At 50.8% G+C, this 24,191-nt stretch overlaps 1 protein-coding gene across 9 annotated transcripts in view; it reads left to right on the top strand.

Annotated features, from left to right (window-relative positions):
* Ulk4 (unc-51 like kinase 4) overlaps nucleotides 1–24,191 on the top strand; it is a 380,871-nt gene that overhangs the window by 189,004 nt on the left and 167,676 nt on the right. For 6 of the 9 annotated variants that reach the window (XM_023700793.1, XM_023700796.1, XM_023700795.1 and 3 more), the window contains one exon: nucleotides 17,642–17,747. The exons of 2 other annotated variants lie outside the window; for them this stretch is intronic. In XM_023700793.1, coding sequence (XP_023556561.1) covers nucleotides 17,642–17,747 — 106 coding nt within the window. Of the gene's footprint in view, nucleotides 1–12,736; nucleotides 12,815–17,641; nucleotides 17,748–24,191 lie in introns of those variants that run through there. One more of the 9 variants, XM_023700800.1, reaches the window with a different exon arrangement.

The following is a 24,191-nucleotide window of genomic DNA, read 5'->3' as shown; positions in this document are numbered from 1 at the left end:
GGCCCTCCTTTTTCTCTAATTTTGGTCTGCAAACTTAGGTTGTTAACTCTCCAGAAGAAAAGCTTATTGTTATTACCATACAACCTAGGCTATTAAGCTTAACCTCACTATCTGTCTGAATATCAAACATCTTAGGCATAACATTGAACAGGTATTTTTCATCAAGTATTGATATGTTGATATCAGTCAAAATGTATCAATTTTTATTGTTATATTCATTTAAGTTTGTAAATAATTTTTTATAATGTATAATCTTATTAATCATGTGTTACGTATTCATTTCAGAAATATTTTTCTAAAATTCACTCTGTCTACATCTTATAACTTTCACATTTCAGTATTTGTCTACAATTTTTAATTTGCTATATAATTATTATTGATTTTCAGTAAAGTTAATAATGAGTTGAAAAAAGAAAAAGAACCACAGTGCCGCAAGCCCTGGTCGGAGACTGTAGAGAGCCTTTGGGGGGCCCAGTGGGGAGGGGCAAGTGAGGGGGGCTTCAGGTAGACTGTGACTGGACACCGCTTGGGAGCTCCTCCCATCCCCCCACAGCCCGGGACACGGCAGGGTCTCTGCTCTGGGGTGACTGCCCTGCCCTCACCTCTGGGGTGCGTGGCAGCAGGGCCCTCGCAGGACAGGCTGGGACACTGGGGATGCCTTGGCAGGCCTGTTCTCACTGGCCCAGCCCCAGCGATCTGCGACGGGCGACCAGGCGTGGGGTGCACCCTGTACCTGGGGGCAGCGCACAGCACAGAGCCGCATGCCCACAGTGCCGCTGTTCTTGTGTTCAGCAGCCTCGGCCTCCATCTGCCGCCCGCCACACTGCTGTGCCTTCCACGCCAGCCTCCACCCCATCGTGGTGCCCCAGGGATCTTGTGCACAGCCTGCACCTCACTTGGACCTCGCGGCTTCACCTCCCTCACCCATGACCTGCTTTCTCGCACACACTCACACCTCCACTCCTGTTCAGCACCTGTTCCTGACCCTGTATGGCTGGACAGCCCTCCCCCACAACCCAGTCTTGTGCCTCCACCCAGACCCGAGCCCCATCCTTCTGGCTCAGGACTGTTGTTCCCCATGGTCTTCAGCCACCCCTGGGTCTGACCATCCACCCAGCTGCCTCCCTTCCTTCTGCCCCCTTGTACCTGCCCAGCCTTTTGCCAGGCAGACTGTGTGATCCCTGTATTGTCTGTCTGTCTTAGTTACTTTTCTCTCGTTGCTGGGACAAATACCTGACACCCAAAATGAAGGAAGGAAAGATTTATTTAGCTCACAGTTACTGGAGGTTTCAGTCCATGCTCAGCTGGGTCCAAGGCAGAGCAGCACAGAGCAGAAAGCAACCTTTCATGGTGGCGGCAAAGAACAAGAGCGCAAGGGAGGGGTAGCGGCAGCTCAAGCAGCTGGCTTCTCTTCCCACCTTACATTGTAATGCAAATTACCTGCCCCAGGGTAGGGGAAGTACTCACACCTATGGGTACTTCCCAGTACTTACCCACCTATGGGTAATCCCAGCAGTACTAAGACCCATAATCCCAGACTTGGGTCACACATAATCCCAGTGGATCATGAGTTAACACAAACTCTAGAAGTCCTCACCCCATGACTGCATGAGGCTTTGGGGGGATGACTAGACACAAACCATAACACTGTCCTTGAACATGCCCTCGAGCACACCTGCGGACCCTGCTCCTGCCCTGCCCACCCTGTGTCCCCTTCTCTCCTCCTCTCTTCCCACGTGCAGTGGAGGCAGGTGCCCTGTCCCATAGGCGCTGTCTCTCTGCTATGGGCTTGCTGCTCTGAGTTCAGTGACTCCAGTGCATGGTGGTGTGAGTAGCCGTGACCTGTTGCACGCTCCTGTGGTGCCCACGGGTGGTTCGCTCTGTGATTAGGGGGGTGAACCCCGCAGTGACACAGCACCGCAAAGACGGTGGAAGCACAGACTGGGCCCCAGCAGTGCAGCTCAGTGGAATAGCAGAGAGGGTAACGCAAGGCGCAGACTTTGGAACTGCTGTCTGCAGAGTTTGCCTGTGATGCTGCCTGCCTTCTGCTGACCTACATGTTTGGCTCAGGCAGCTGAGCTGGACTTGGCGAGGTGGCAAGTGCCGCCTTGGGGTGTGGGAACGGGAAGATGTACTGGAGACGTGGCGCTGGCCGAGGAACTTGGCCATTTGAGGAGTGCCACAGGAGTTTCACCACACTGAAAGGATATATGGTAGGAAGGCGCAGCCGCGTCCTGAGGCGGGCAGAGACGCTCTCCTGCAGTGTGCGCGGAGTGTGGCGAGAGGCCTGCACTGTGCTCGCGCCATCCAAGCTGCTTCTCATACCTCAGATTGCAGGAAAAGACCCGCAGCGTGAGCGATTTTTAAAAATTTCCATACACATTTCTTTCATTTATGTATTTGTTACAGGGTCTCACCCCATACACATTTATAGTTGATAGTTTTTAGTGTTTTGAGATCAGATTTTACAGCTCCTGGAGGAATTGTGTTTCCTATGGCCTTCTAAGTCACCACGCAGGGCTTGGCTGGGGAGCGGCCCCACAGCAGCCGGCCCTCGTGGCGGCCCTTGTCTCCACTGCGGCTGGGTGTCTGCGCTGACGGGGCTTCTCGCAGCCTGCAGTCTGCAGTGCTGGACTTTCCCTGGTTAGCGGTAAGGCCCATGTAGGCAGGGTTTGCGTCCCAGCTCCCGTAGGCAGGTCTGGCATTTCCTGTGCTCTAGAATGGTACTGTCCTCATTCCTGCGACGCAGCCTGCTGAGCTCCTTCACCAGGGCTTGGACCCACAAGGCCAGCATGACCCCTGCTCAGACCTGTGGAGCTCTGGAAGGAGCTGCTGCTCCTGCTGTGCATAGAAGCGTTTTCTTGCCCGACCTGTATGGTGTTGCCCCACTGAAGCTTCACAGGATCCGTCTCTCACGGTCCTTCCTCTCTGCAGCTTTTTCTCATGAACTCCAATGGCCCTGGCATTCCCGAGCTCGCTCACCCAGGTTGCCGGCCTCTCCAGGGCTCCCGCCTCCCCTTGAGCTCCTGCTCGCTGTGCCCCTCTGTCAAGCCTGCATGGTGTCCCTTGGGGATCACGGTCCTGGGCACTGTTGTTTGCATATTAATATATTTCGTCACATTTTCCATTGTTCCAGAGTTAGGGAAACTGGGCATCCTTTTAGTTCTTCCTAGCTAGTAGGGGGTATCCAGGAATTTGTTTTCTAGTCCTGTGAGGTCAAGGACAAGTGAACAAGTGCCACCAGTAGTGGCCAGCAGCTGACACTGCCCGGTGAGGACTTGCCGTGTGACAGCTGTCAGCTGACCCGGGACCCTCCCAGAGTGCTGACCTTGGTACCAGTTCATTGATTTCATGTCTTTTTTTTCTGTTACTGTGGCTTCTAAAAAATTTGTGATTACCTGAACTTATTTAAATTATTTGGTGCTTTTATCCCAGTAGCTTTGGTATAATTTGTGACTGTGATGCCCCCGACTGGCCTTTGTTGCCCAGAGTTGCCTTTGCCATTCTAGGTCTTTTCTGGTTCCAAATGAATAGTTTAGGAATATTCTCCCTAGATCCATGAGGTATGTTAATGGTATTTTGATTGGGATTGAGTTAAACCTGTATAGCAGTTTGGGGAGGAGGCCATTTTTACTGTACATTGGTTCTTCCTATCCGAGAACAAGGGCTGTTTTCACCTTCTGATATCCTTCCCGGTCTCCTTTTTTAGGGTATAGTATTTTTGGTACTGTATTTTTCATTGTTTTTCATCCTATTGTGGTCAGGGTTTGCAAGGAAAACAGTATAGGACACATAATTTATATGATTTTTTAAATAATAACCACCCTAAGAGTCAAATACAAAGAGTGCAGGAAATTGGTTCACACACTGAAGACCAAAAGAACCCACCTGAGGGCCCTGTTTCCATGGCAGTGTCCTGCACAAGTCCAACTGAAGGCCTATAGCCTTAACTGTGCCTCCCACAAGTCCACCTGGAGGCCGCAAGCCCACGACAGGGTCTCATGCAGGCCCGCTTCACGGACCTGTGCTGGGAAGGCCCAAAGTTCGGTGGTGGGAGCTAGGAAGTCTGCACCAGCAGGCTGAAGGGTCTGTGCCAGCAGGTTGAGGGATCTGCACTGGAGCCAGGAATGACACTCAAGCCAAGGACCAGCGTTCCTCCCAAAGTACCACAGCCACCCCGAGCAATAGTAAGGTCCCAAGCTCCTCCTACAGTGAGGAAACCCAGGTTTCCATCAGGAAAGTCAATGCAACAAGCTTCTCCAGGAGACTGAACCTTCTTCTCCTCTGGAGCCAGGAAGCGATGCTCAAGGTGTGGGCCAGAGCTCCCCAAAGGGAACTGCGGCCATCCTCGGCGCCAGCGGCCACCCACTGTCAGTCACCAGGCATCCTCGGTTAGATTGATTCCCAAGTATTCCATGTTTTTGGATGTTACCGTGAAGGGTGTGCTTTCCCTATTTATTCTCTATGAGCTTGTTTGTGTACAGAAGTGCAGCTGACTTTTGATTGATGACTTTGTGTCCTGCTACACTACTGAATTTGGATATTAAACCCGAAAGTTCTTAGGTGGAGTTTTTGGGGTCTTCTACGTAGAGTATCATGTCATGTGCAAATAATGATAATTTAGCTGCTTCCTTTCCAATTTTTTTCTAGTTATTTTGGCTAATATTTCCTGAACTGAATTGAATAGGAGTGGTGATAGTGTACATCCTTGTCTTGCTCCTAATTTTAAAGTGAAAGCTTTCATTTTCTGACCATTTAATATGATACCAGCTGTTGATCTATTGTAGAAGGATTTTATAAGACTGAGGTAGAGACCATGTATCCCAATTTTCTGTAGGTTTTTTTTTTAATCATGAATAGGTGTTGGGCTTCATCAAAAGCTTTTTCTGCATCTATTGAGGTGATTGTGTAACTTTTGTCTTTGGTCCCATTAATGTGGCACATCACACGGATTTGCGTGTGCTCAGCCGTCGCTGCATCCCTGGTGTCGGTCCTGCTTGCCATGCTGTGTAATCTTCTGGATGATTAGTTGTACCCTGTTTGCCAGTATCTTATTGAGGATTTTTGCACCTCAGTGCTCATGATGGAGATTGGCTTATAGTTTTCTTTCTTGGTTGTATTCTTCTAAACGGCTCTGAGGATCAGTGAAACAGAACGAAGACGCAGACGCATCCCAGACACGCTCAGCCACCTTCTCTTTGGCACAAAGGGGCCAAACATTTCGCTGGAAGAAAGATAGCCTCTTTAATAAATGATGTTGGAAAAACCGGCTCTCCACATGCAGAAGACTAAAACTAGACCCATGTCTATCACCGTGCACTAAACTAAAGCCAAAATTGATCAAAGATCTAAATATTACAATAGAGAAAATAAGCAAAAATCTCAAAGACATAGAGGTAGGCAGAGACTTCATGAACAGAACTAGACTGCAAGAGAAATAATATAAAGAGTCAGCAAATAGGATGTCATCTTATGAAAAAGCTTTTGCACAACAAAATAAATCGCCAACAGAGTGGAAAGACAGTCCAGAGAATTGGAAAAAAATTACAGCCAGCTGTCCTACAGACAGAGAATTTTTATCGTGAACATATAAAGAATTGAAAAAAATCAGACCCCCAAAATTCAAAGGCCCAGTCTGAAAATGGGCGTCTGAGTTGAATACACACTTCTTAGGTGAAAAAAACACAAATGGCAAATAAATATATGAAAATATGTTCAAGTTACTGATCATTTGAGATAAAAATTAAAATGATGCTGAGATTCTAACTCACCTCAGCACAAATGTCAGTCATCAAAAAATCAGCTGATAACAAATGCTGGCGAGGCTGTGGGGAGAAAGGAACCCTTCTCCACAGTTGGTGGGCTGCACACTGGCACAGCCACTGTGGAAGTCAGTGTGGAGAGTCTGCAAAAATACTAGGCCTAGAGGTCCCATTTGACCCAGCTATTCCTCTTCTGGCTATCATCCCAGAAGAAATAAAAACATCCCACAGCAAAAGATGTGCACGAGTGTTTATAGCAGCACAGTTTGTGACAGCTGAATCTTGGAAACAGAACGTCCATGGTTGTTGGAAAATAGCAGTTTCCCTTTACGTCTGAGGTATGTGATACGCAGACAGACAGTGAAGTTACACTTAAGTGCCTCTATTAGAGGATAATAGCACTAGTAGCTTCTCTTCTGGATGCTTAGCAGCTGAAGTTTGCAGGCCAAAACTTAGGCAGAACCATGGGCAAAAAGATAGCCAGTATTTTGGCCCTAGCCCTTCAAGGTCAGTGAGGACTCAGGGCGTAAGAGGACCCCTGCTGTGACATCCTGTAACTCAGTGGTGTCCCAAATTTTCTGATCGAGGAGATGATGGGGCCACAGAGGAAAGTGATCGATGATGCATAATGTGTCTAATGAGAGTCACATAGAGGGAAAAAAAATTCTCTCAGGCTTTCACAGAGAGCAAATCGGTCAGGCAGTGGCTGTGACTCCTCCAGATGGCTGACACTGACAGAAGATCCACAAGGTGCTGTACACGGTTCCAGGGTAGATCCTGAGGGGATGTGACTGACCTTGTCAGATAGCAAAAGTTACATTTTTAGTTATATAGGTCTTGCTTTAACTTGGTCTTAACCATCCAGCAGAAAAGTGTAAAAAGTAAAGCTATATTAATATGCTGAGCTGTAAAAGGCTCAAGTCAACAACTTCGGACAATTGCCAGTTGTGCTGAGAACCCGCTACTATTAAGGACTATTGGACTATATTGGGTTGTTTTGCTGAATTCAGGCACCTGCAGTCTTTGGACTGGCATCAAGTATGAAAAGGTCCTTTAAAGGCTTCTCCAAATACAGCTTCCCTAACAGCAGTGGAGGACCATCTCTGACAAAACAAAACAAAATGAGGGATATAAATACAGGACCATTTTTTAGGGAAAAATATGTATATAGGTGTATACAAGTTGTTAGAAATATAGCTACTTTCTCTTAGTTCAATGAGAAGAAAGGTTTGTACTAATATTGTTTAGACAAGTGATGTCTGCATCCTGTCCTCTGAGTAACTACTATGAAAACAACTATGTGCAATGTATTAATTATTGTAACTGTCCTATTAACTTGTTTTGAAACTGTTTCTTTGCTATTTATCTTTTTTCTCATTAAAATGAATAAAATTTTTTTAAAAATAAAATTGACAAAAAGAAAAAAAATTCACAGAAAAAAAAAATAAATCTTGGAAACAGCCTAGATACCCATCAGCAGAAGAACGGATAAAAAGATCTTTTTGAATATAATGGAGTACCACTCAGCCAGCATGCAGGATAAGCTGAGACGTGTGTAGGAAAGGGGTGCAGTGCGAGAGCGTCCTCGTAAGTGGGATAGGTGATGCCCACGTGAGAAACGTCACACGGTCTCACTGGCGGGAAGATTGATGGAGAACGTACAACAGACATCGTGAACTGGGGAAAACTGCCGAAGAAAAGAACTGTGATGGGGGAAAGGGAAGGAGGAAGGGGAGAGAAGAAAAACGTATGCGTACGCAAGGAAGTTCAGTCTGCAGCCAGCTTCTCTTAGTTGCTCGACAGGAACGCTTTGTGCGGACACCGTTTAGACGTGCTGTCTGGAGGAGTGCGGGTGTTAGCGCAGCGTGTGTGCTCTGGCACACTACGACTGAGAAAGGAAATGCAAAACTGGGGGGAAGAAACCTTGGAGAATAATAGCTAGCTTGAATTGTTTTCAGAATAGGTCAGGGCTGGAGAAAGAGCGTGGTGGTCTAAGTGCCTGCTGGCAAGCGCAAGGACCTGGGTTTGATCCCAGTACTGCATGTTGTGCGGGCCCCGGAACCCTGGACGTACAGTGCAGGCCACTGAAACTGGGTGTGGTGCAGCACACCTGAAATCCCAGCGCTGGGGAGACAGACAGGAGGGTCACTGTGAGTCGGAGCTGCTTAGCAAGACCCTGTACCAAATAAATAAAAAGATTTTTAACAATGAAAAATCATGGTGCAAGTTTGTGTGCAAGTACTTTTAGTCTGAAATGACATTTTAATCATATTTTAGAAAGGACTCAGGAGCAGTCAGATGATGTAGGCACGTGTGTGTGGGTGGCACACACACAAGCACGCACACAAACACATGCACGCACGTGCACCCTTTCTCCCGCCGCCTCCAGCTTCTTCCACTCAGCCTTGTCACTTCTCCCACCTGCGCATTGGCTCCTGCCTCTGTCGTGGTGCCTTTTGCTGACACCCTCAGACCCGCGTGAACCCGGCCGCACCCTGACCTCAATAGCAGTCTTCTGGATGAAATGACTCTTTTAGTGCCTCTGTATAGTTTAGAATTTCCAGTTAGTGCTCATGATTTAAGGACTGTAATCGTTTTGACGCGTTTTATTTTTGGCTAATGTGTGTCACCTGTACAAGTTAGTGGATACTAATTTGCACATTGTAGCACGTAGGGATAGTGCACACAGATCAACCTGAAGCCTCAAGAGCTGGTGAGGTAGCTCAGAGGACTAAGTGCTTGCTTAGGTAAGCGCAGGGGCCAGGGTTTGATCCTTGGCACCATATGCCGTGCTGGCTCTGCCCCTGGGCACGCTGAGCTGGTGATGGAGTCTGGGCATGGTGGCACATGCCTCTAATCCCAGCACTAGGGAGGCAGAAAACAGGAGGATCACTGTGAGTCCATGCTGCAGTGAGACTGTGCACAGACACACAAAAGAAAAACCTAAAAACCCCCAAAGAGCCGAAGCCGCCTGCCCCATCTACCCTGCCACCGTCTGCACTGTACTATTCTGCATTCGGGCACGTGGTGTGGCGTTTAGCCTCCACACATGCTCGAGAGCGTGCTGGGAGGGCTGTGTGTCTGGCGTACTTCTCCTGCAGTCCTCAGTTCTGTTCATTTTGCTGCAGATGAGGGTGTCGTTCCTGGAGGCGCACCACCCCTGCTGTGCGTGTGTCGCTGCGTTTTCCTCCCCACTCCTTGGGTGAGTGGAGAGCGGGCGCCCAGGCCAAGTCTGTCCTCGCTCCTCTGAGCAGCGCTGCGGCCAGGTGGCCAGGTGTGCCACACAGGCTGCCTTTGGTTGGGCATCCGGAAGCAGTGTGCCTCCGTCATACCCCAGAGCTGGCTTAGCCTTTGGAGGCACCTCATCCTGCTCTGCACAGTGGCTGCACTGGGTCACACTCCCGCCTGCAGCCAGAGGGGGCTCTTCTTTGCTGCTTGGCAACCTGACAGCTTGTTGTTATTTAGTAATAACCAGCCGCGCTGGGACGTGATGTCTCAGTGTAGCTTTGGATTGCTCTTTCCTGGTGGCTCACGACACGAGCATGTTCCAAGTATTTTTTTGCCATTTGCATTTTTTGTGGAAGAGTGTATGTGTTCTGCTCATTTTTTAAAAGTTACAACATTTGTTTGGGTTGATTCATTGAGCTCCTTGGATATTCTAGAAATTAGTCTTTGTCAGATGGAAAGCCAGCAGGTATTTTCTCCCACTCTAGGTCTTGTCCCAGTTGGCGGATTGTTCACTTACTGTGTACAGGCTTTTTTCTCTGCTCTAATCCCTTTGTCAGCTTTTGTTTTGAGTCCTGGTGCATTTGAGCACCTATCCTGGAGGTCATTGCCTGCTCCTTGGCGTTGAAGGGGTTTTCCTGTTTTCTCCTGGTAGTTTCATACTTTCAGGTCCTACGTGGGGTCCTCGACCCATTTCGGGTGTTCTGTTGTACATGGCAAGAGGTGAGATTGAGTTCCAGCCCCTGCGGTCGACACCAGTGTCCCCACACCATGGAAGGAAGTGCTGCCCTTCCCCACAGACACATTGGGGCACCTTAGTAAGAATCAGCTGCCAAACTGCATATTCTGTTGCTTAAAAACTACTTCAATATGTGTGCTAATTTGTCTCATTTGTACTAAAAGTTTACCTTGGCTCTCAGGAAAGGAAGTTCGTGTCATCGTCTGTTTCTTTTTTGTAAGGGTCTTTTTGGTCTTGTACTGAGAAATGCCTTGAGGATAATGACACAGCATAATGACTTGTTGTTCTCTTATTTGGTCATGAAAATGTGGTATTTTTTATAAAATAAAAAGAAAAGAAAATGAGGTGGTTATTGATGTGTAGGACTGTTTCTGAGATCTCGATTTCGATTCGTTCCTCACATTTTCCATTTTTGGGCCAGCGTGACACTGGGCTAAGAGTATTGTAGGAGTAGTATGTCCTTCTGCCTCTGTTCCACTTTTTCTGCTTGGATTTTTTCCCTTCTCTTAATGCTGGGTTTTGCCTCTGCTGACTCTTGGTGATGCATCAGTTGGTTGTTCATTAAAACTTTTGATGTGAGCATTGATTACTAAAAGTGTACTTCACACTGCTTTGCCTTGCTCCGTAAATCTAGTTCCCTATATTTCCATCTTCATTTGTTTCAAGAATTTCTAAGTTTCCCTTTGATTTCTCTGATGACCTGATGTTTGCTCAGCAGCATGTTCTTAAGTCCCTATAAATTTACAGGGTTCTGAAGTTTCTTTTGTTGTTCTAGTTTTATTATGCTGTGTTCAGAGAAGACACATGATTGATACCTTTTTGTTTTGTTTTGTCTTTGGTGGAACCGGGGGTTGAACTCAGGGCCTTGCACCTGCCAGGCAAGTGATTATTCTACTGAGCTATCTCCCCGGCCCCCTGATATCATTTTGATGTTTTTAAAAAGTCAAGTCAATCCTCCTCTGGCCTCTGAATGTGGTATTCTTGTCAGCATCTTCTGGAAAGCTGGTTTGGGGTGATGCGTTCCTTGTTTGTGCTTGCGTTGAAGTCTTCATCTCTTGGGGTACACCCAGAAGCGCCCCCGGGGCTGTGGAGGTGGGGGCTGTGGTACAGGTGGTGAAAGGCGCTGTGTGGGCACTTGCTCTCAGAGCTGGCCTTGGTGCCAGTGCACACGTCTGGCTGTGCCCTTGGCCCCGGTGGACACACTCCTGATCTCTGTCCTGCCCTGTGTGTGGAACACCTGTCTCCTGCGGTGCAGGCCCCAGGCAGGCTTGGGATCTGGGGTCCCCTTTCTGTGCTGGGCGATTGGGTCTGGGAGGCTGCACCTTCCCACGCTGTGCCTCTGACCCCAGAGCGGCGCAGGTTTGGACTGCGGCCCCCTTCCCCCGAGGCTGCCTCCCGAGTGGCCTGGGCTCCCAGGATTACAGGTAGAGTGGGGTGAGCACTTTTCTCAGGCCAGCCCACACACCGCTCGCTGCCTACAAGCCCAGGATTACATGGAGCTCCCACCTGACAGGGTGTCTGCATCCAGCCTGCTGGGACCCTGCAGAGGGCATCCCCCTGCTCCGGTTGGGATGCAGGTGGCAGCTGCCCGGCGCCCTCCCCAGTCTCTGAGACAGAGGGTTCTCGGGTCTCGCTGCGGCCCTGCCTCCCCCGCTGTCGCTGCCTCTACCCTCCTTCCCCGTGGCAGCCCTCCCGCTGCGTCTGTAGTGCCAGAGCTGCAGGGAACGAGGTCTTTTTGAGATTGCATTTTGTGTACAGGCCAAAGTGAAGCGCCGGATCATAGGAGTGCTCTTACTCTAAATTTTTGAGGAACATCTGTAACAGTTGTTCTATCTTAGAGTTCTACCAACACAGTACACGATTTCCAGCGTCCTCACCAACATCTGTGATTCTGTACTCGTGGCCAGGCTAAAGTGGGTGACATCTCTGGGACGTCGATGGGGGCTCCCCTTTTCTGTGGAGGTAGCAATGCTGAGCATCTCTGTGCAGGCTCCTTGGCAGTCCGCATCTTCCGTGCGGAGCCGTTCAGGCTCTTCTCACCGGGTCTTGGGCTTTGGCTGAGGCGCAGGGGTTCTCCACAGGTCGGTGCAGGAACCTCCCGGCGGAGCGTGACCTGCCAGGGTTTTGCCCACTCTGTGGTTGTCGTCTTACTCTGCTGATTCTGTGCTTTGGTAAGCAGAAAGGCACATGTTTGATGGATTTCTCTTAAAACCAAATCTGTTTTTCATTTACTGTGTGATTTTGGTATGATGCCGAAGAAATCATTGCCAAAGCAGCGTTTTGGAGCTTTTCTGTTTGGCTCCGACGGGAGTTTGGTAGCTTTCAAGGTTGTGGTTAAAGCTGTACCCCATTTTATCTTAGCGTGATATGTCAGGGACTAACTCGATTCTTTTTCACGTGAGCATCTAGCTTTGAGAGTCCCTTCCTGTGAGAGGGTCTCACACGTGAGATCGTTGTCGGAGTCCCTGGAGCCTGGCTGTGCAGGCTTCTCCAGGCTGTCTGTATTCAGCGTGTCCTGTGAGTCCACGTTTGTCGTCTGCCGGCACCACACTGTGTGGATAAACATCATTCTGTGGTACATTCTGAAACCACCCTATAAAACAACAGCAGAGACCTCTGGGTTTACCTTTAAAAAAAAAAAAAAAAAAAACAGGTGGTGATTTTGCTTCCTCAGTTTTTCTTCAGATTCTATGTGAAGTTTAGCATTTTTTTCTTTCTGAAAAAGTCATTTAAAAAAATAGGAATTGTATTGATTCTTTAGATTGCTTTGAGTAGTGTAGACATTTTAATAATGTTGTTTCTCAACCAGACACAAACCTTCTACTTGTATCTTTGATTATTCTATTAGCAATTCTTTGTAGTTTTGAGCAACAAGTCTTTCATCCTGGGTTGGTTTATTTTGATGTTGTAAACTGTCATGTCATTTTCCTTCTTAGATTAAGTATTACATATGCTTTGGTGATCTCTTATCAATTCTGTCTGCATTTAGAATGGTTCTTCCTGTTCCTAGGACTCAGAATTTGACATTTATACAAATACAAGATAAACATGAGTGAGTGTGTTGGTCACAGCTCTGTGCTGTGTTTCCTGACTTTCCCCTCCCGGTGTCAGACTAAGACGCACGAAGGGCCTGCTGTCAGCGTGGCCCTGGCTGCCTCTCCCCCAGCCCCGTTTTGACAGTTGCTGCCACATTACTGGGTGCATGTGGATTAGTAATTAGTATTTCTGTTATGTGTTTTGATCTGTGGTTGCAATTTGTTTCCTTATTTGATGCTTTATGACATTTCTTTCATTGGACTTTAGTGCAAGTTATAGGAAAAGCAAGAGATGCGGTCTGCCTGATCATTGCCTTTCCCCGTCTCTTCTCTCCTAGCTATAGCTCTTTCCAAACGAGAGATTGCCTCACTAAGTCCTCTGGTCCCTAATAGACCGAGCGCAGGGCGGGGGGCTGCGCGTGCCCACGTGTGCCCGAGAGGCGCTCCAGGACTCACGTCTCCCAGCTGTGGGGGCTTCCTGCCGAGGCCACAGCCCTGCGGTCCTGGTCCCTAATAAGAGCGCAGTCAGCAGAGGACAGAAGCCGGCTCACAGGACGGCCCAGGGGCTGCAGGCCGAGCAGGGAGGCAGCTGGGCGTGGAGAGCCCAGGACGAGGGCGCTTCCCACCGCCCTTCAGGCTGGCCCTGGTCAGCTCAGGAGCAGGTGGTGCGTCACAGGAAGTGAGACGGTCACTGTGGTGTAACTCTCTCCTTACAGACGAAAGTATAAAGCAAAGTGTGTCTCCCGCAGGGCTGCTTCCTGATGGCAGGGTGGGTAAGAGTCTAGCTGATGCATCTCTTATAAATCCCACAGGGCCTCAGAGTGGGCAGGAAGTGAGGCTGACTTGTGCTTCCCGATCAAATTGCCATAAAAGGTTATTTCAATAGACAGAGGCAAAATCATAATAAAATAATTCACTAAAAATGGGAGCTAAGAGTATGCTTAATGGAACAAGATTAGATTTAATTTTCTTACTGTTTTCATCATTAAAGGCCCATTATCTTCCCAAAACCTCCTTCGGGCTCCCGCCACACCGCAGCCTTGCTGGGGCACGCGGAGAAGGCAGTGAGCTCCATTAAAAACAAAAATAGCCGATATTACTCTGTCCTTTCATTTCTCGTGGCCAGGGCTGCTTATATTCGCCTTCTCGCCCCGTCTCCCGACAGCTGTAAATACCATCCTCTAAGAGCTGCCCCAGGAAAGGGCTCAGCTCCGTAGGCCAAGGCCGATGGCTGGGCTCTCCCGAGTGCGGATGCGCAGCGGGATCTGGGGCTTCGGACGTCGCGCCGAGATGTGTGTATGAGGATAAAAGCAAGCCGGCTGCAGCGCTGGCCCCTGAAACTGCAGCACTCGGAGATCAGGGCGGTGGAAAGTCTAAATTCTGAAGAAAGTCCTGGAAGACGCTGCGCTTTGGTTTCACATCCTCGGGGATAGGGTGCTGGCCGGCCTGGTTCCCTGGCGGGCAGTGGGGCTCACCCCTGAGGGTCAGGCCCGGTGCGGCCGGAGCGAGGGTTGGGCTGGGGGAGGGCGCAGAGGCCCGGGAGCTGACCACCAGGCCGCCGGGCTCTGCTCCACTGCATCGCTGTCTCTAGTGAGGGCGTGGGGCATCTCCAGCTTGTTTTTAAGGTCACCGAATGCCAAGAAAATGTACATCCTCCGCACTTAAGTTTCAGCCACGATTTAGTGTGGACCCCGGAAGCCTCGGCCAGGGGCCAGCGGCCCTGCCTGAGTGGCTGTGCAGCCGACTCTCCCGGGCTGCCTAGCGCTCCTGGGTCCCCAGCCCCTGACCTGCACGGCTGCACTCGGTGCCCCGTGGCCCCCACGCGCTTCCTGGCCCTCCAGGCCCCGACGCGTGCCCTGCTGTTGGTCCCACCTGCGCCCCCTTCCTGCTGTCTGGGCGAGGTGTGGGCAGCTGTGGGGTCCGAGTGGGCAGCGTGGGCCTCTCCTCCTACAGCCTCTCCAGGGAGGGACAGTCAGTTGTGTGAAAGGAAGAGCAGCCACTTAAATTGAAAGAAGAATCCACTTTGCATAAGGCCAAAAGCTAAGAGTCAGGTAGATGACTTAGAATGAAGAATCCACCAAGCACGTGCAGATTACCTTGCACACCGTCTATTGTAAGTCCTTGTGTATCTGTAATCTTTAATGTGTACCATTTAACTTTAGCTGCTCCTGCACTTCACGTGGGTGCCTTGCTACAAACCCTGTGTCCACATGGACCCTGCGCCCTGCACTGGGAAGGCTGGGATCACCCAGGTGCACCTCTTCCCTGCCCCACCCTGACCAGTCCCTGCCTATGGAGTCAGAGATGGTGTGAACTCCGCCCGCAGGCCTGGGCAGGCGACCCTAGAGAGGGCAGCGAACCTGAGCCCCTTCTATGCCCGGCTCCTGGCCCCGGAGCACACCGTGCGAGGCTGGCATTGTCCCTCTCTGGAGGAAGGGAGGGGAGTACAGCCCAGAGACCTGCCGCAGGCCCCGGCTCCTGTGAGTGGGACAGTCTCCGCCTCCTCTGGGAACTGGAGAAAGGCAGCCTCCGTTCTGAGAATTTGCACATTCTATTACAGTGCAGTATTTCTTGTGTTGATTAGTATAAGTTCTCACCAGGGTGAGTGGGGGGATACCACCTTGTGCTAAGAAAAAAACTTGATTTTTTGTGATTTTTGCCACAGTCTACAAGTAAATGCCAGGCTGACTGTGGTAACCGCACTTCGGAGCATTGTCAGCTTTGCTTAGCAGCACAGTGCAGTCTCCCTGCGCGTTCTTCTCGGCGGTAAGCTGGGTTCGGCGCTGGGCTGCGCAGCGTGGAGGTTTGCCAGAGACCCTCACAGGGCCTCCCCGAGCACCGTGTCTTCACGTGGAAGCGGCAGTGCCCTCCAGCAGCCGTGCCTAGCTGTGCCGATGTTACGTAGTGAGACCCTATAGACCCTGTACTACATACAAAGGTGGAGATAACTAAATAGATTTTAAAAACTGGAGATCTACTGGCAAAAACGTACCGAATGCCAGTGCTTTTGTGAGTGGCTCCCCTGGATCTGTGGAGCAGGTGGGCAGTGCTAGGGTTAAATGGGCCTGGAAGGCAGGCGTTCAGCTAGAGCTCCGGCCAGACAGGTGTCGCCCACAGCCCAGCATCATCTTCTGACCACGAATGCAGTGCCCCAGCCCGCACTGGCCTGTAGATGGAGCAGCCCATGCTTCTGCTGAGTAGCTCGGCATTGTTTAAACTGCATCCTGCACTGGGCCACCTTCCTCGACCCCGCTTCCTCCGCTGTTTTCACGCAGAGCGCCTGCCTCCTGCCGTCGTCATGTCATGTATTGTGTGTATCGAGCGTTGTCTTCTCTCTGCTCTGGTACATGAGGTGTGGATGGGATCTGGCCTTTGTTCTTTCTGCTCTGTTCTGCTGGGTACTGAAAGCAGTTAGTGCCTAGAAAGTCCTGTGCAAAAATGACCGTCCTGGCGCAGCGTGGAGTCCTGGGCTGGGTCTCTCAGCAGGAAGGAACAGGAGTGGGAAGCCGGGAACCTTGGTCACAAGTGCCGGTGCTGTGGTTAGGGGAGGTGTTCACTTGGGCCTGGGCTGAGCACAGAGCCACAGGGACGCCGTACGCTACACAGCTCCTCGCGGAAGCTGTGAGCATGCCAACACAGGGAGCGAAGCTGCCCCAAGCAGCACTTTAAGAAAACAAAGCCAGAGAAAGGAACCCTTCTCCTCCACTCTTGGTGAAGACTGCTGCACACACTGTGGAAATCAATGTGGAACCTCCCCTGAAAGCGAGGCTCCAGCTGGCCCAGGTGTTCCCCTTCATGGTATCCTCTGAAAGAGTGCAAGCACCTGCCACAGCAATGCGTGCACACCTGTGTGTGCAGCAGTGTAATTTGCCATCACTGAATCTTGGAAACAGACGTGCTCACCAACCAGTGCTAGTAAAACAGAAAAAGCAAGCTGCACCTTTCTGTGTGCGCAGGAGAGTGCGCCAAGCGCAGGGCTGCTAGCTGCGTGGGAACTGAGCAGGCCTGAGGGTTACGGGCAGCCGGGCAGGGCGAGGGCTGGCCGGCACCCCCGGCTTGTGCTTTCCGTGGGCCTGCCTCAGCCTGTGCCTGGAGCTCCAGCTTCATCGTTGCTCCTGTCATCTATTTGTAATTTTTAGTAATTCAGGGGAAGAGAGAGAGAAAAAAAAAGCCAGGGACTTTTATGATCCTTTAAATTTCTAAGAAATTGTCTTATAGTGTCTAAAACAAGAAACAGACTGAAGGCAGCTTGGCAGTCTAGGCTCCCGCCTGACAAGCTCAAGGACCCGGTTCGACCCCTGTGCAGTGCTGGCCCTGCCCCAGAGCTGATCCTGCCACCGAGTCTGGGCGTGGTGGCACATACCTGTTGTCCCAGCCCCAGGGAGGCTGAGACAGGAGGACCACTACAAGTCCAAGCTGCGTAGTGAGACCCTGTACCACATATGTAACAGAAAAAAGAAAGAAAGAAACAGAGACTGAAGAGTCACCTATTTTCCCTCGCCTCTGTTTTACTCCGTTTTCTCTGGTGCGTGGAGTACAATGGCGAGGGAAGAGAACACTTCAGTTCCCTAAGCACTGCTGCATGGGAGCCGCACCCTGCGAGTGGTGCCGTGTCCCTCGGGGCCAGGCTGAGGCAGCCAGGACCCCAGCGGGTGCCCAGGACGGCCGAGAGGCCTCCCTCGCCCGCAGCCCTGCCCTTGTGTTGTCTGGTGGGGACTCAGCCCTGGTCGGTGCCCTGCCGGGTGGGGTGCCTGGCGGGGCTTGGGCTGGAGCGGGGCTGGACCTCTGTGCCGCGAAGAGTCTGCGCGCGCACCCCTGAGCCGCGCTGGGTCGCCGCTCTGCAGATGCGGCCTGATAGCAGGCGCTGTGCTCTCTCGCAGGGCCGTCGGGAGAGCATTCTGGGCCACACCACACAGAGCGTCATCGCCCTGCTCAGCAACCTGGTCGCCTGCAGAGACTCGGATATGCAGCTCCTCTACGCGCAGGGTGAGTGCCCAAGACCTGCTCGCCGTCCGCGGGTTGAGGCTGTTTCCTCTTACAGCGCAGCCAGGCAAGAGTGAAATTTACTCCTGGTAAGTCAAAATACGTGATACGGGCCCATAAACAATTACGATAAGACCAATAAAAATGGAAAGGGGTCAGACAGAATAATTTTTCTCAATTCGTTATCTTGCAAGGCTTAAGATCACTCGGCACTGCCTAAAGTGATGATACAAGAAGGAGTGGTGTAGAATTACTGCTGGCAGTAAAAATAAAAACAGCTGTGGCCAAAATCACCTTGGGAGGAGACTGCGCTGGAGAATGGCTTCACTTCTTAGGCACATTTCTGGGCGCCGGTTTTTAAAACCGCGTGCACGCTCTACTTGACAGTAATGAAACTGTCGCTAGAGCTGGCCAGCGGGCAGGACTCCAGCGCAATGACTGTCCGGCCTCTGTTCTGGTACTTGCCCACCAGCATTGCGAGCGAGCGAGCGAGCTTGCTTGCTTTCTGTTTAATGTGTCAGTTATTTAATTAGGTTCTTAGTAAGAAATTTAGAAAAAAAAATTTAGAACACTAATTTATGAGGATAAATTCCATTTGTCAGAGGAAAAACAGATTGCAGGTGCCCCCGGAGCTGAGGAACAGCTTTGAGTTTTGCTAAAATCTGTGAGTCCACCACTTACTGGTCCACCTTGCGCTGCTCTGAATGTGGTGTCTCTCTCCATGTCGAAGCTCTCGCCCTCCTGGTGTCTGGGCTTCCTCAGCTGCTGCTTCTTGAAGTAAGCATCAGTGAGGTGTTTGGGGATTTTCACTTTGCTGATGTGAATTTTTTTGTAGAGGTGGCAATGACAAATACCTGGCGTGTTCTTTGTAGAGGAACACGATTAAGGCTGAGAGGCCCCGTCACAAGCAGCAAGCCACTGGCCAACTGCTGCAGGAAGACCAAGCTCTTGCCTCTGTGACGCCCGGTGAGGATGATCAAGGTGGTGCCGGGAGTGACGCTAGCTCGGAGTTTCCTCACAGGCTGACTGAAGGGTTTCTTGCCGTGGCTCAAGAGCTTTCGGGGCACATCTTCACTAGGGGAGTATCTGGGCATTTTTCAAAGCTTAGCCACCAGGGCACCTCCATTCTTGTCCCTGCCAAATGGTTTTGTGATCACAGCAAGAACTTTCTCCTTTTTCTTCTCAACCTCTGATTTAGCAGCTGTGTACTTTCTCTTGCACAAAGTCTTTCTGGAATGCATAGCAGATCGGGAGTATCTACCAATTCCTCTGACCAGGACAGGATTTCGGCTGCAGTGGGGCTGCCCCTTCTTGGACCTTTTTGCCTTCTTCACCTTACCCTTCTTACCAGTACCACGGCAGAAGCCTTCTGGGCTTCGGGTTCTTCTCTTTAGGGTCTGGCTTCTCAGTTTTTTCGCCCGCCATCTTGCAGGATGGGAAGGAGGAGAGTTCCATTTCTATGTGAAGATTATACTGGTAATATCTTCCCATATGCTAAGATAAAGAGTGCTTTCAGTACTAGATCTGGCAGCCGTTGTGGGACTTGGGTGGTGGAACGCCACCTCTTTGCCACCACAGCATCGTGCTCTGATTTGTGTGAGCAGCAGTGTATTTGACCGGTGCACTCGGTGGGCGGGGTCACCTCCCGTCGGCCGCCTTACGGAGGGCTCTGCAGGGAATAACCTGGCGCACACTCCCTTGCTGTACGAGCAGGGCCAGCTGCAGGGCAAGGCGCTGCAGCTGGAGTTAGCAGCTCGCAGGTGGGGTGCATTTGTCATTTTGCAGGCAGTGGTGTATTAGTCCAAGGGACCCCCAGGTGCGCCTACTGTGCCGCCTGAGGTCTTTGAATCGAAGAGCACTTTCCATTTCCTGCTTTGTTCAAGGTATTTTTGTGTTCTCTGTCAATGTTTTGTAGTATTTTGTTAAGTTTTGCCCATTTCTTATTACGTCAGTGTTATGGTTTGTATGTAGGTGTCCCCCCCAAAGCCTCATGCAGTCATGGGGTAGAGTTTGTGATTAATTCCTGATCCAGTGCTGGGATTATGGGTGTGAGGGCTACACCTGGCCTAAGGCAGTTAGCCTGAGGGAAACGTGAGGGAAGGAGACCTGCCCTCCGTAGCCAGCGTCTCCGAGGCTCCTCCCGTTGTGTGCTCTGTTTTCCACCACCATGAGCTGCCGCCCTCCGCCGTGTGCATCTGCCTTGGAGTTGGCTGAGTATGGACTGAAACCTCCACAAACTGTGAGCTAATAAATCTTTCCTTCGTTAACCTTGGGTGTTGGGTATTTTGTCCCACCAATGAGAGAAAAGTAACCGAGGTAGTCTGTTCCAGGAGTCTTGTCATTTTTGTTATTCGGAATGAGATTTTCCTGTCACTGTGTCTCCCAGGCTTTAAAAAACTGTTTGAAAGCTTTGGTTTCTGTGTGTTGCATTTTGTGTCTCAGCTTTCCGTTTCTAACCTGAGCAGTTTAGGTGGTCCAGGCAGTTTTCCAGCTGTGATGTCTGTGAGTAGTGGCGGCCTCAGCGGGAGCCTCCTGGGCATTTTCTTGCCCCTGTGAGCCCCCTTGCTGGCTCTGCACGTCCTTCTGAGGTGTGGGAAAGCCAGTCTCTTGGCGGTATCTAATTTCTTCCTGAGTCAATCTTAATCGTTTGTCTAGAGATGTTATTTATATTATCTGATTTATTAGCATTGCTCTTTTTAAGTCTTTGTATGTGGTACAGTCACTGTCATCAGGGCTGTGTGTCTCGATGTCCCCAGAGCCTCCTGTGGGTATAGGTGGGGCTTTTTCAGAGGTGGCTGGATCTCGAATGTGTGAGGCTGAGGTTGATCATGTACGGTACTAGGCTCCAAGGCACTAGGAATAAGGGTGGTGCTGCCCTCTCTAAGTAGCCTGGGTGAGGCACTGCATTCTGGGTCCTGGGATGTGGCGCTGAGGTGGACCCCTCACTCTGGCTCTTCCAGTCTCTGCCTCCTGGCTGCTATCATGAGGGGCTCCCCTCCACCATGCTATCCTTGACAGGGAGCCAGCAGATGTGGACAGAAGCCTCTGAACTGTGAGTCAGAATAAATCTTTCTCCTCAGGTTGTGCATGGCAGGTGTTGGACCCAAACAACGGAAGGGTGACTGAGGCAGGCGGCCTCCAGTGGGTGTTTAGTCCTAAGTTTGGAAGTTTCTGGGTGAGCTCTTTTTGCCTCACGTAGTATCTCTGCCTCAAACAGCTATCCTCTGTGATCTTTCATTTATAATCAGGCTTTTCTTTTCTGGAGGGGGTGAGGGATCAGACTAGGGCAATTCTGAGGCGTTCCAGACTCCGTTTCCATGGCAGCTGTGTGGCACTTCTGACAGTGAAGTCCTGTTAAAAGCTTTGTTTCACAGAAATCATGAACGCTTGGTCCAGTAAACTAAAAGCCTATCAGTGAATCCCTTCAGATTACTGTCTTCATAGGCTGGGTGATGCCTATAATCCCAGCAGTCTAGGAGGCTGAGGCAGGAGGATCACAAGTTCAAGCCCAGCCTGAGAACTGCGATCCTGAGGGCGGCAAGGGGCTGGATGGCAGCCTCGTGTGAAAGTGCTGGCTTCAATCCCGTCTCTCACTGTGGCAGAGAATCGGAGTAGCGTAGAAGTGAAGCAGCAGGACCGAGGTGGGTAGGGACAGAGGTCTAGGGGACTCAGGCTTAGGAATTTGAGAAGCTGGGGGTGGGGGAGTCTAGGCAGGCACTGAGTTCAGCTCGGAGCAGGGTGGGAGCAGCGCAGAATGGGGGGGGGGCTCCCCTCCCTAGGCCCTCCCTGTCCTTGCCCTAACCCCCCTTCTCTCTCTCCTTCCTTCTCTTCCTCCCCCGCTTTCTGAACTGGGGGCCTTCCACTGAGCTACGTCATATGGTCCAGCTCAGCTTTGGGTAGGACACAGGTATAGATATGGACTGGGTAGAGCTGTGCGAGAAGCACACACACAGACCTGATAAGGCGGCTTCTCACTCGGCTGATGAGTTGCCCCAGCAGCGCCCTCCAGCCTGTGGCTCACTGGGAGGAGGTGCCTATCACGAGGGTCGCACAGAGACTTGGGTCCTGCAGGGCAGCTCAGGACACGGGCAGGTGGCATCTTAGGGGTGCGGCCGACCGTGAGCCCCAGAGCTGAGTTGTCACTCAGCATGCCTGTGCTGTCCCGGACCTCTGGCTGCTAAGCGTGGGCTCTTCTCCAAGTGGCTGCAGACCTTCTGGGCTTGCAGACCTGAGCAAGGAAGACTTGAGCACCGTGGCTGGGTGGCGAGGGTTGACAGCTGTGCAGCGCGTGGGCCTGGAGGGTGTCCGCTGGTGGCTCTCCGCCTCGGGCGGTGCTGGCGTCGTCATCGGGTTTAATATCACGTTATGCACAGAATTAAATCAGCTCCCCATTGTGAACATAGAGGCTCTCCTGCTGGTGCTTCACGGGCCACCCAGTGAAGCGCCCTGCAGATGGCCGTGGAGGAAGGAGGCAGGAGAGGCGCTTCCCTGCTTGGCGGCGCCTTGTCACGGCTGTGCAGTCGCCAAGCTCCTGAGAGGCTCAGGGTGGGGCACCCTCGCCCTCCACGCAGTGACAGCTGCAGGCACCCACACGTGGTGGTTGAGGAAGAGCCCGAGGGCCTTGGGGGCTGTGGTCAGCAGTGTCCTCCTGCTCCAGGGTGCCACGGAGCAGAGCCGTGGGGAGAGCAGTTCTGGTGATGCAGCATGTAGACGCTTCTTGTGCTCCTTGTTTATAAAGGCGGCAGCTAGGGGGACTGGTCCCAGTCTTGGGGAGCACAGCGGCGAGTGTGCCCGAAGCGGGCGGTGGGCAGAGGGACGGAGGCCCTCGCCTCGTGGCGCCCTCACGCGGTGCTGCCTGTGCTCCAGTGTCCGTGTCAGTAGCGCTTGGGTGTGTGAGACAGCACACCTGAGGGCAGGGCGGGTCCCCCCTTGAGGGCTCAGCACAGGGAGGGCGCCCGCACTGTCACCAGCGTGGAGCTGTATTACTTGACACAGTTTTTTTTTTTTTTTTTCCTTAACTGCTTTCATTTTCAGCAGCACTTTGAAGGGACAGAATTATAAAACAAAGTAGGATGTTTTGTTTGTATTTGAAAAATATCAGCGTTATTAACATTTAAAAGCCAGCTGCCTTTTCATCCCTGTGCAGCGACCTTTCGTAATGGGTTTAATTCCATTTTCACTATAGCGGAGCTGTCAGGGTAACAGATTTACGGGACACAGAGTGGCACCAAACAGAAGCGTTTAAAGAAATTACGTTCATCTCCAGTGGTTTATGGCGCTCCGGAAATCAAAATACTCATTCTTATTCGGGGTATTATTAAGCTGCCAGATTGGTGTCTACTCACGGGAGCAGAAAATCTCTGTGGAAGCTGTTTGACTGCAAGAGTGCTTGGCTTTAGAGCGCGGCACGCTCCCCTTGGGCAGGACGGGAGCGCAGAGGCCCGGAGCCCGTAAGGTCTTGTTGCTGTGCCCAGTTCTGCCTAGACTTCATCCAGGAGTGGGCAGCGCTGCTCCAATAAAGTTCTGTTTATAAAGTAAGGAGGCCAGCCCACAGGCTGTGGTTTACCAGCCTGTCTACTAAACTCAAAGGCTCTCAAAATTTGCAGAAATTTAGTTCTTGCACTGTGGCTCAAGTCAGGCAGTAACAGTATCTGTGTCCCATCCAAGTACCAACGAGGCCCAACCCTGCATAGCTCCCGAGATCAGACGAGATCGGGTGCGTTCTGGGTGGTAGGGCCGCGGTAGCACCTGACTCCCTCGGGCCTGGGCAGGAGGCCCAGTTGTTTGAGATGTGGACAGGTGTTTAAATTTTTTTTTAAAGAATTCAAAATAGGGCCAGCTGGATAGCTCAGCAGATTAAAGCACCTGCTTAGGCAGATGCAGGGGCTGGGGGTTCAAACCAAGATGGCAGTTGAGACTGGGCGTGGTGGCACGTGCCTGTAAACGCAGCACCTGAGAGTCTGAAAACAGGAGAAATCATGAGTCCAACCTGTGTCGTGAGACCTGGTAGACCCTGTAGAAAATACATTAAAAAAAAAATAAAAATAAAGAATACAAAATAGTGATAGAAAAAAGGAGAAAAAAATTAGAAAAGATAGAAGATTTCACAAACAAAGCAATGGGAATTCAGCAATGGTTGCCATATTACATGACGCTGTCCCCAAACTAGTTGCTCAGAGTACCAGATATAAATGTGTAAGATTTGTTTAAAGAAAAAAATGAAACAACAAAGAAGTTATAAGAAATTCAAAAGAAAAAAAAAAACGTTTAAGCATTAACTGCTTCTTTCAAAAGACCAGCAGAAATTGACAGTACAATTATCTAAACTATTCTACATATATAGCTAACTGTATTTTTCCCCTGCTTTCATTTGTCCTTGTCCTCATTCCAGTTTTTCCTTCCCCTTGCACAATTTCTTTCACAGTATTGGTTGTACCTTTTAGATTT

Source organism: Octodon degus, unplaced genomic scaffold (genome assembly GCF_000260255.1).
Source record: "Octodon degus isolate 3935 unplaced genomic scaffold, OctDeg1.0 scaffold00126, whole genome shotgun sequence".
In the NCBI taxonomy this organism is placed as follows: Eukaryota; Metazoa; Chordata; class Mammalia; order Rodentia; family Octodontidae; genus Octodon; species Octodon degus.
The sequence above is the reverse complement of the archived record's forward strand: the minus strand, read 5'-3'. Positions and strand labels throughout refer to the sequence as shown.